The sequence below is a fragment of the Sinohyriopsis cumingii genome, unplaced genomic scaffold (genome assembly GCF_028554795.1).
Source record: "Sinohyriopsis cumingii isolate HCF-2022 unplaced genomic scaffold, ASM2855479v2 utg000441l, whole genome shotgun sequence".
Lineage (NCBI taxonomy): Eukaryota > Metazoa > Mollusca > Bivalvia > Unionida > Unionidae > Sinohyriopsis > Sinohyriopsis cumingii.
Window position 1 is genome coordinate 963,344 of NW_028315899.1, and position 12,782 is coordinate 976,125.

General features: G+C 34.0%; 1 protein-coding gene across 1 annotated transcript in view; it reads left to right on the top strand.

Annotated features, from left to right (window-relative positions):
• Nucleotides 1–8,041: 8,041 nt before the first annotated feature.
• The window catches only part of LOC149774043 (ABC-type oligopeptide transporter ABCB9-like), a 103,163-nt gene continuing 98,422 nt past the window's right edge, over nt 8,042–12,782 (top strand). The window contains exons 1-2 of the mRNA XM_089945867.1: nt 8,042–10,545; nt 11,537–11,651. Of these exons, the coding sequence (XP_089801993.1) occupies nt 9,828–10,545; nt 11,537–11,651 (833 nt within the window). The 5' untranslated portion in view covers nt 8,042–9,827. The remainder of the gene's footprint in view (nt 10,546–11,536; nt 11,652–12,782) is intronic.

The window sequence follows — 12,782 nt, forward strand, 5'->3', positions numbered from 1 at the left end:
AAGTTATCACGGAAGATATAAAAAAGACAATAAAAAAACAACCGGAAATATGACACTGATTGAAACTAGCTGAAATATTAAACCTAAGAAGAACAAACTAGTCTACGAGATTGAATGAAAATCGCATAGACATTTATACAATTACCAGGGCATTCACATTTCATTCAATAAAAGTATAACAGAGACTTAAACAATTACTAAATCTACTGTGCATTGTTGTTGGACAAAATGTTTACAAGTTCAATTTAAAGAATCCCTAAAACCTTTAATCACAACAAATAACCGAAGAATTAATAAAAAATTAGTTGATGTTTTGGAAGAATTTGTACGACATCCTGGAGAAGTAAAACCCAGTACCTTTTGCAACCTTACAGATCAAGTTTTCAAGGACACGCTATATTAATAGAAATCTGATTCACTTAAACAAATGGCACAAAAAGCTGAAATCTACTTAACTGGAATAGCTTCTGTTTTATTTGTTCAAATAATAGTCATAGAATGCAGTGCAGCCATAGTGTGAATTGTTTAAAAGCTTTAACAGAAAAAGTGATTGGCTTGCGATTGGACAGTTTTTATGTGTATTTTATCGAATTATGTCAGATTACATTAAAATGCGAATAATTCTACATACAAATATAAAACCTAAACAGTGATTTAATGCAGAAAGTATGCTTGTCAGATTTTAATTAAAGTATTCTGGTTAATTACTTTGCTATGCATATTTAAATTTTGTCATGACTGTGATTGAGGGTTGTGGATATAGTTTCTGCATACCTGACTTTTATCATTGTTACTAGTGGCAAACAAGAAATTTACCAGACTTTGAGCTCAAGGGTTAGTAGATTTTTCCATGGAAATTATTAGTTTTTCAGAACATTGAATTGTGACGTAGGTCAAGTGAAATAGAGGTTTCATAAACAAATATTCATTCCTGTTTCATATCATTCTGTATGAACATATAATCGGAGTTTGCATTTGTATTCAGATATAAATCTAAAAAAAGTATTATTTTTTAAAAAATTATTCACTGTAATTAGAGTGCCTTTGTTGATATTTTGAATTGAAACAACAGTTTGGGATTATTCAAACACATTCTGGATAGTAGATCAGGAGATCCGAGACTATTGGAATTCATTTGGAACAATTTATAAGTTTGAACTTGTGATAGGACGTTTAGGGTTATTTGGGGAATTTAATTCCCAGTGCTGTAAGTGCCTCTTAAATATTCACTACATAACTTTGAGAAATAAATCATTTGTTGATTTTACTAAACTTGTTGGCTTACCTTTTTTCGTTGCATAGTTTAAGAGCATAGGGTCGTAACACATTGTACAACTCATGGCTTTACCAATGAACCAACAATACACATAACCAACAATACACATAACCTAATTTTATGGTGTTAATTTCCAGAAGTCAACTGCTATTTTGAACTTCCGTTCTGAAAATGCGGTTCGAACAGACAATATGGGTCTTATGCATGATCGACTTTCACTATCATTATAATCAATTTGCATGCTTTTCTTGAGCCCTAAACCATCTCGATACTTACGTTTGTTGCAGGCATATATAAATACGTAAACAAAGCTGACTGTTCCTTTGTAGCCCAAGTTGCGAATATGATTTCCTTTGGTAGTCGACCTGTTAAAGTTAGTTACACTCAAAGTATATTCTAATTTTAGTACGGCGCCAAAAATATCTGTGACTGAGCATTAGGCATTGTAGATTGCGGAAGTATTCCGACTGCAGGAAATGATAGCGTTTTGGAATACTTCTGATTTTATGCTTAATGTAATTAGCACAACGTACACTCAACTGATTCTTGGGAATTACTACACCAATATTTTTTCTTAAGGTATTTAATGTTACGAGGCAAGAACATAATTAGCTTTTATAATGAAAACCTTTAATAATTCAGATGAATAGTCTTGCCTTTTTGGTTTGGTTTTTCTTCTGTTGTTTTCTGTAAGAAGCAGCAGCAGCAGTCTATACATATCAGGTGTAAGAAAACAGCGTTGCGTATCACTATCAGTTCAGCAGGGAGCTATATTCTATTTAGTACATTTGCTGAGATCCTCAAAGCAGATGTCGTAGAACAGAATTGTTCAGCACTGCTCAGAGGTTTGCAAATTTCAGAACTGAATGGTAATCCGAGTCGCAGGGCTCGTTATAAATGAGTATCGGGATCGGCGTCGGGGTGGTCTAGTCCTACATGTAAGACATAGCAGATGTTGATTTTGTTTATCTTGACACCCACAACAGAAATATCAGCGTCAGGTCTTACATGTAGGACTAGGGGTGGTCATCCGTATTGCTAAAGGTTTGGACCTCTCCAACCTGCCTTCTATCCGTTGTTTTCACGTGACGTCACAAAACGTGTGTACTGCCATATCCGCCATGTTGAGTCCCTAGCCCCGCAAACCGGCACCTAATAACATTGTTCTTTCAGCATAATTACGAAGACACGTCTCATTTTGTGCGTAAGAATATAATAATACATCACATTATGCTGTTCCTGTCAACCGCATGAGATCGTGGGCTGAAAATCATTTGGTTATCGTTCAAGTTAAAAAGCTAATTGTTAATATATGATTTCATATTTCTAAAAGCATTTCAGGAATACTTCATTTTGACATTCGAAACAAAGTCATGTTCCGTTTGGCACGTGTTTCGTTTGAACACACTGAAGATGTAACTTCTTTGAATGGTTATTGCTTTGATTCAGTATAATCTTACGTCCATCATTTCCACCAAAAATACAATACCTGACCATACTAATTAAATTGGTTTGTCAACTGTCTTTGGCACAAACACTTGTTGACGCGAAAAGTATTTGTACATACATGTTCTGGCATAATACACATGCTATGAAATTTTAATTCCTAACTAATATTGTATCCCTAAAATCATTGTCCGGAAATACTCTTTGAAGATGACAAGCTTAGGGATATGATACAAAACATTTTAAAAATGTCAGTATTGTCTGTTTGTAAAAAAGGTAACTGCATTTCTATTTGATTGCAATATGCACGATTACGGTTCAACTTCACTATTCTGTCTTTCGATATAAGCAAGGGAACTTCCAGCTTTATTTTTATTTCCATGCTATAGGGCACTTAATTTCAAGTATAATCTATGTATCCTTTCGATGAAGTAAATGTCCTTGTCGACAGTTAAATCAGATTATCTTGAATATACATGATGGCTAATGTTGACAAAGGTTTGTTAGGGACTCAAGATGGCGGCGCAAGGTGCGCGAGTCTTGCATTGTGAGTATTTGCGTACTCAATCGTGACGTTTGTGAAAACAACTCATTGACAGGAACTCTTAATTTCATTTGTAACTAGCCCATGTGATCCGAGTGTGACGAAATGACGATCCAGACCTGGTCTAGATAAAGTTAATAACCATATTTTTCTCCAGAAGCTTGTGTGGCTTGCACCTAGTCTGAGTTTCCTCTGACCCTTACAACTGCATTTTTGATATTTGGACATTTATGTTGGGGTGTAGGGTCAGAGTCCATTCCCTATCGAAAAGTTGGAAGTCATCGACACCATTTGGTGTCGGCATGGGACAGCTGTTTACTAGCTGGCCCAGCAAATTTGAATGACCTTTCACCAAAATAAAATTGCATGAAATTGATAGTAATATGAGTTATTTTCTCAGAAATTGCGATGATTGCATCCGTTATGTCTTTAATTCACTGACGAACGAGACTAAAGTACATGATTGCTTAAATTTGACATGGATCTGGCCATTTACATTCCTAGTAATGTGACTATACAACTCTCGCAACCTACATGTCTTTGATATCAGAGGTCATTTTATCGAATTCTAGCCAGAATATTCAGAGGGTACAGTATGTATCATATGGGTGCTTGCAATAAACATATATGCTGAGTCAATCCAAATACTCAGTGGATTAGATTCATCTTGTAGACTTTTATTTTCAAAGTCAGCTTGATATCCGTATCTTTCCTTACGTGGAAGCTATGAAAGCCATTCTAGCATCACAAGAGGCTTACATCGTTTTGGCAAAGCGTAGCCACTTACCGGATGGCCTATCAAACTTTAAACATTCTTAAATCAAGTGATACATGTATGAAATGGATAAGAAAATTGCTTATTTTCTCAGAAATTGTGAGTATTAAAATTGGAGTTGATGAAATGTGTCTCGGTGCTCGAGATTTGCATTGCTAGTCGCATGAGTACTCAGATCTAGCAACCCACATTTTCAAATGTTGTAGAGAACAAATAAAAAAATATTAAATGAAAGTCAAATACTGGTTGTAATCAAAATACAAAAACAAAAACCACAAAGTTTCCCATATTTATATATTCCAAGAACTACTTTTGGAATTTTGTTGTATCACTTGCTTGATAAATGAGACTGGACAGATTGCTGGCTTTTACAAAAAGTAGGTGACTTTCATTTAATGCAATTGAATTTCTCTACAACAACGTTAAAATGGAGTTTGTTGTTGATATGCTGTGACTAATGGACTTCCGATGTCGTCTGAGATTCGTGAAGTGACTAGTAATGCAGATGGCGAGTACCGGGTCAGGTTTCATCAATGAAGTAGTTTCGTTCTAGTCTGTCAGCAGAATAAAGACACAAAGATTATAATACTTGCCATTATTGAGAAAATAAATCATATTTCTATCAAATTTTACGCAGGTATAAGTCGATAAAACATTAAGTTAAAATTTTCTAGGCCCACTGGTAAGCTACTAACATCAGAGATCTCGTAAACGCTTAATTACGCGTATTTGGATGTCAGTTTTTGATCTGGGACACAGAAAATCCCTGAGGCGGGAGTCCTCCGTATGCATGTAATAGGTGTGCAGCAAAATTCAAAGACTAGCCAGTCCTGCTTCAGCCACCTGCTTTGTGGGGAAATGTGTTGATCAGTTAGCTGTGCTGATATTTACAGTGACAGAATTCAGTGACTGAAAGACCCCTTGATACATACATGTTGCCATTTTATAAGAGTACATAAAAAAGAACATGATGCAATTTGACTGGCGTGCGGGTGGGAAAATGTAGATATTTACAGTGATTGAATTCAGAGGCAGAAAGACCCAGAGATGTACATGTGGTCGTTTATAAAAGTACATCAAATAAACAACTTTAGCTTTCGTTATTGTGTTCATTTCCGAATGTAGTGGAATAAGCAGTGCAAGTGACCTCAGAATCAAGACATGTTGAGACTTAGACAAAATATCATTCATAAGTGGGTGAGAAGTTCCCTAAAAATGTAAACTTTGCCTTCTGTTAGGAAAGCAAAAACTACTTCGCCTGTGATTATTTAAGAGGTAGATTGTCTGACCATACCATATTTTTTTTAATGCCCCTTGCCTTAGCCTGGTTAGTTCTAATGTTGTAGTGAAATGTATTCATGAAGGCATCAGTAGCTAGGCCTAGTCTTTATATCAATTACGTAGACAAACAAACTCTTGCCCATTCACACGCATTATGTTTTGATAGCTAATTGACCATTAACCCTTTTCCGAGTAAGGTAGCAACTATCAATTTCCTGCATGCCATCGTTGGACAATAAAACATACAAACTTGTGTTTTAAGATCAGAATGGGTGATCTGGATATATATTAACTGCCTCTTATACACTATTTCATCATAAAATTAGTTTGAAACTGTAAGTGAACCAGTATTCCTAACGGGAAATAATGGCGGACATCGCTAAGTCTGGGATGTACCAGTTTATTAAATTATCTGTTTTCTTAAATCATCGGGCAGATATATTCAGAGAAAGTATACAGATCATTGAAACCAAAGCCTAGGTATTATTTTATTAAAGATTTAACTTTAAAATGCAAATTATGTAGGTCAGAAACGTATGGGACAATGCTATGTTGTGGAATTCGCGAGATGCGCTTTAAGGTCTAAGCTGTTTTCTGACTTGACACGGGAAAAAACTGCAAATCATATAATATTTATTTGCCAAAATAACTACAAGTACGTATACAAATAAATAAACCATAAATTTGCGATCCTGTCAATGGACTGTTGCAATGAAGCTATATTATAATTAGTGATTACATTACGAAAACCTCTCTATCTAAAAATAGATGCACTCAAGTCTATGTTGATTCTGTAGGAAACAAGTGATTGCAGCTTTTGATGGTGAGACTCCTATTTATACCAAAACGGGAGTTCTGGACTCCTAGTTTTAAAATCCTAGCGAGGCCTCTGACCATATGTCGCTACCGCACGGAGGAGGCAAATTAATTTGTTTTTATATGCACTTGCAACGACCTCAAACCCCAACCTAAATGTCCATATAGTAAAAATGGGGTGGGAATATTTGGAGGAAACTCAGATTAGAAAACGGACTGCTATTCATTTTAATCCAAATTTGTATTCCAAATTTTTTCATCTCAGAGCTGAAATGATAAATTCTCGTCCCCTGTATTATATATTAAACAACTATTCGGGCCCCTGTATCAATACAGGTTTGGGGACTGGTTTAATGAATTACAAGAAGACAAGTTGATTTTACAGAAAATTCAGTCCTTGTTTATACAACAGTATATCATTTTGAAGGTCTTTTGTCAAAATTTTAATCATCCCTTTTGAAAATGTTTTTTGAATGATGGATTTTTAACCAGATCTTCTTAAGCAGATTAGGTTGTTTGAAAAATCTTGCTTGGGATTATATTGGCACAGATAAATTCAGGGTAAAACTGTCTTTGTTACAAGACAAGGTTCTAATTATTTGTGTTTATTGTTTGTTTTATACTCTAATAGGAAATGTTTACTTTCTATAAGATGCATATTGCTATAGAATTCTTTAGAATTAAAGGTTTGGAAGGAAACAAAGCTAATGTATGTTCATTATGTTGTTCCCACTTAGCAACATAATGCAGGTCAGCAAAATAAAGTTAGAATTTTTATTTTGTACATTGAAATGAATTTACATGCCGATTTAAAGGAATATAATCTAACTTGTTTCGTGTGATACATTTTGTGGTTTTGTACATGATCATTTTTTCTGGCTTAAATGAAAGAGAACCATCTTTAGATTTAGAAAATGCATGTTTTATAATCTAAAATGTTTTTTTAATTCCATTCAGTAATGGTCATATGTGAACCTTGAAAAAATTAATTTTATACTGGAAAACCCCTGGAAATGACCTGAAAAGTTATCTTTTGAAAAGCGTGGGAACCATGTGAAAAGGAAGTGCAGCCATGTCCATCTCTTGTGTACTCAGGGATATAAGACATCCATCCACAATTTGTCATGAAAAATGCAAGTGCAGTTAATTTCATCCTGGAAAACCCCTGGAAATGACCTGAAAATTCATCTTTTGAAAAGCGTGGGAACCATGGGAAAAGCAAGTGCAGCCATGTCCATCTCTTGTGTACTCAGTGACATAGAACAGCCATCAACAATGTTTCATGTAAAAAGCAATTACAGCCTTGACCATCACTTGTGTACTCAGGGATAAAGGACATCCATCCACAATTTTTCATGAAAAATGCAATTGGAGCCCTACCCATCTCTTGTGTACTCAGGGATAAAGGACAGCAGTCCACAATTTTTCATGAAAAAACAGGTGCAGCCCTGACCTTCGCCTATGTACTTGGGGGATGTAGGACAGGCCTGCTGTTTTCCTCATGTCATAAGTGACTTGTGGAAACATGAGTCACATCAGCTTAGCGGATAGCATGCTTGACTTATGACTGAAAGGATGCCTGTTCAAATTTTATCATCATAGCAGCTCATGTGGTGTTCTTGGGAAAATCACTTTTTGGTTTTTAGCCATGGCACAAAATGAACTACATATGACATATGTTGCCATGATGTCAAATGCCAAACCAAACCAAGGACAGTCAAGCATGCATAACATTATCAGTTTCATTTCTAGTTTGGAACATCAGATTTTTGTCAGGGTTCTAATGCGTCATGTTTGTGACTTTTCTTATTAAAATAATGAACAATTTAGATGACATTACCAGCAAGCTTTTAGACTTGATAAAATTCTTGTTGTTATAGCCATTTTTCTCTTTTGCAGACCAGGGCAAGTCGCCATGTTGGCAGATGATAGCCACGAGAAGAAGATTGTGGACATAGTAGCAGCACGAATTCCAGCCTTTACTGACATCTTTGATGAGGAAACATTTTACATATTTGCATTTGTTCTTACTTTGGTTTCTATTTGTGTGGCGGTGTTTTTGTCACGGAGATTCACAATTAAGGATGCTGGTCACACTGACTGAGTTACTTTGCTTTGGTCACTGAAAGCTTATTTTTAGTGAAGATGAAAGCACCAGAGATATTTTTATCTTGTATAGTGTATTGTGTAACCTTTAGGTGAGTAAGAGGCAAGGAGGATTGCATATTTTTGCTCATATTTGGCCACAGTAGATTTTATTCAGTTCTATTCAGTAAAATGAAATAAAGAGGGAATGTGAAACTTCACATTATGTACAAAAACAAATGAGAAATCTATTCCATTAGTTTTTGGTCTTTCTAGATAAACACATTTTTGAATCTGACTTTGAGCAATGAGCATTCCCTATAGTTTCACATCATAATAAACACTATCAGATATGTTTTTTTGATGGTGTTAGTTTAACGTACATTATTTACAAAGTTTTCAGAAATTGGTACACAGTAAAATATAAAAACTGCAAACTTCACTAAGTCTTTCCATAGAAAATCTCATCATTAACAGTAAGTATTTTGTTCATTTATACATGCATATGCATGCAACTGTGTACAGTTTATACTGCATTTAGTAGGTTTTGTTTAAATTGCATAATATTTACATAACAAAAAGGCAGGTATGTAAATTTATTGTTTATCTTTAGATTAATGTTTGTGATATTGATTTTTTGTTACAGCAGCATTATTCTGATGTGTTTATTTATGGAGGCTAATGGGTTTGTGATGTGTATATTTTTTACATGTATGTATATTTGTGGATTGTTACTTAAAATTATTGTAGCATTAAAACTATACATAATAACACTCTTTATTATTGAAAGCAGGTTATGTAACAAAACATTACAAACAAACAATTAGGCTGAGTGAAGAGGAGAGAGTTGAAATAAAATGTGTTCAAAATAAATATGTTATGTCAAATATGAACTGATTTTGGTGTGCACTAAAAATGCTTCGTTATAGTCATTTGTGACATTAATGTAGGCAAATAATTTAGGTATAACTTTTTACAGATGAATTTTATTTAATAAAATATAAGAAATATATGTAAAGATGTTTCATTGTTTAAAGATCTATTGAAAATTATTCATTTAAGTATTAGTCTCAGTAGAATATTTAAATGCAGTCTTGAAGATATTTGTGTTTGTGAAGTAGACAGTTCAAGTTTGGATCTTGATTATCTCTGTCTTCTCAGACAATATTTTCTGAGCTGCATGTGTTGCTTTGTTTGTACACATTTTGTATTATACTTTAGGTGCATAGTATACATTTTTCTTTGCTTGTAAAATTGTTAAAATTTTGTCTCATGTTTTGTAAACAGGCTGATACGTTTGTAGATGAAAATGGGTTGGCACTTTTCAACGACTAATAAATAGTTTTAGATTCCAATTTTGTTAGCTATATATAGATCAATAGAGTTGAATAAACACCCCAGCACCATGCATTTCTTTCTCATAAAAGGAAACATCATGTGTAAATACAAATAAATGGTCATTTTTGTTTTCTGGTTTGGCAAGCATGCTCATTGTATATATTATCGATAAAATTTTGATGAGGCATCAGTAAATCCTTGACGAGATATATAAATGGTTTTAATCATGACATCAACAAAGAGGCAACATCTGTTAATTAAGATGAATGAACTTGGGGCCTGAGCATTTAACATTTGTAGATCTGCACATTTTTTCCAATCCAAACACCGAAATGAAAAGATTAACTTCCACAATAATTGTTGCTGTAATTAATATTGTTGATATTACTGTCTCAACAATTCTCTTCACTTATGGCAAGGACTTTTACCAACATTTTCTTTGGGAGTATGCCTTTGATAGGTCATTGTTTGACTTGTGGCTGCAAGGAATGTTGCGTTTTTGTGTTCAAATTGGCATACTGTTGGCATTGTTAGTAAATATGAAAGATACCTTGTCACGATTAAAGTCTTTAAAACATTGTCTGACTCTTTTGCTTGGTTTTATATGGATGTATACATTTATCAAACTTTTAGTATGGTCAGAAATAGAAGAAAATCTGTACAGTGTCTGGTTTTGGTTATTGTTTTCCTGGACACTTTTCTCTGCTATTCTCATAATTCTACAGTATAAATTAATACAGAAAATAGAAATACATGCACAAAGACAGTCACTTGCAAGCATTAACGATGACCATCATGAAGAACGCAAGCCTCTCTTGGGCAAAATGGATTGTCATGAAAATTCCCCAGCAGTAGATGCACGTAATCCCAACAGCAGCATGCCTGATGGAAAGAAAACTACAATTTTATGCCTTTTGTCCTACTCCAAACCAGATACAACTCTTCTTTTAGTAGCCTTTTTCTTCCTGACAGCAGCGACTGTAGGTAGGTATCAGTAGACTGGTATTTAAAGTTTATAATATTTACATTTAAGGCCAATAATGCATATACTCTCATAAGTCAAATCCAACTGAAAACTGGTGAGAACCAGATCTGCCATCACATAATGCACCAGCAGATCTTGGTCTCCTGTTTATTAATCAGTAGAAAAAACAACGTATTCCCAGATCTGCTGGCACATTATACAATGGCAGGTCAGAGTCTTTCTTATTTTAGTTGTAATAAACGTGTGAGTGGATACAGTAAGATTAAGAAGTATTTTAATGATGCACTTCAGATTTTTCTTACTGAGGGAGGCACGATGTCTTACTGACCTTTAGGTTGTATCCTTTTGTCATCATCAGTTGTTGGAATGGCCAGTCGTAGGAAGCATTGTAACAGACATTTGTACATGCTATATCTTTAATTTTTTATTATATTTTGGATATTTTGAATCTGATTGTAGCTCTGGTCATGCACAGCATTATCATTTCATCATGTTCATTGAATACATTTTTGCCTTTTGCAATTTTACATCAATTTTGATAGTTACTTTGGATTCATAATATCTGTAATTTACAATGCTTTTTGTTTCTTTTGTTCAGACAATCGTTTAAGGCAAATGTACTCCAAGCATAATGGGTTTGTGTAGTCAACAATGAAATTCATATATTCAAATTTTGGTATTACTTGTCAATTGCATGCACATATTGTTATTTATCTGAAAAAAATTGTTTTAATTGGAGGAAAATTACCAAGCATGGAAATAGTTGAATAATGTACACTGTAATATGCAGTGCATCCTCTGGTAGCAATCACTTGCTGTAAACAATATTCTCTTATTCTGACATGGTCCCATTTTCCATTCTCTGCAGTTTAAAAAAAAAAACCCATTGTAGCCTCACATCCACTGCCACCTCCCTTACAGTGAAAATGTGTCTATCCTGCAGGTTGCTCCTATACAGAGGCTATACTGTGTGCTTCATTTCAATTTCAGGTGAAATCTTTGTACCATTTTATACAGGAAAGGTTGTGGATGGAATTGTAATTGACAGATCTGAAGGGGAATTCACCAATGCTATTATAATGATGTCACTGATATCACTGGGCAGGTAACTAGTACTGATTTTGCCAAGGGGTGTGTGTGTGTTTGTGAAACTTAACTCATAAGTTGAATGTAATATTATTGACTTAATTCTTACTTTAGTAAAAAATAAATAAATAATATACCAGTCCAAAGGATGATAATACTGGTGAAAGGTCCTAACCTGTAATTTTAATATCTTGTTATAAAGTAACCTTGATTAGTGGCTCCTGGATTTTATACATTTTGTCACAGTGCCTGATTGTACAATGCAATTTATCTTTATTGTTGTTGTTGTTGTTGTTGGGATTAATGCCATTTTTCAGCACACGATAGGCTATACATGGAGGACAGTTATAATGATGGAGGAAGAACCCGGAAAAATCCCAGAAAGAACCACCGACCCACAAGAAGCCACTGGCAAGCTTTCTCACATACCCACCTGTCTTTATTGTTTAAAGGCTTATGGTAAGCAGCAGTTTAAAATTGAATACCTTTGTAAGTGTAACTAATTCTTAGATGAGATGTAGGCTGATACCTTTGTGTTCTTCTTTAAATGATCTCTGCTTCCAACATTTTTGTGATATCCAGTAAGTACAGTCATTGAAATACAGTCAGTTCCACTTATTTGCCGCATGTGCATTGGCCAAGGAATTTTATGCAGATATCTGGATCATGCAAATAAAGAGCGGATACATTTAAAGGGAAATAACCTCCATTAAATAATAATTACCTCTTTAGATAGATGTTTAGATGGATAGATTGATCAGTGATTAATACCAGGGACAAGTATCTGTGTTCCGGAGGAAATAAATAAGTTGAACTTGAATTTGAAAAATAAAATTTATGTAACTGTAAATTTGAATTTATGACAGCACAGACATAGAATTTACATTCTTTATATACTATTCATGATGATGAAATGTCCTTTATTGGTTTTCTACATTTTAAAATTAGAATCATTTGCCTTCAGTTATATATATATATATATATATATATATATATATATATATATATATATATATATATATATATATATATATATATATATATATATATATATATATTAGTTGACTCCAAAGAATTATATCAGTTTACATGGAGTATCAGCACTAATCAACACTCATAGAATGGTGTAAATTATTATTTTTAAGAGGCT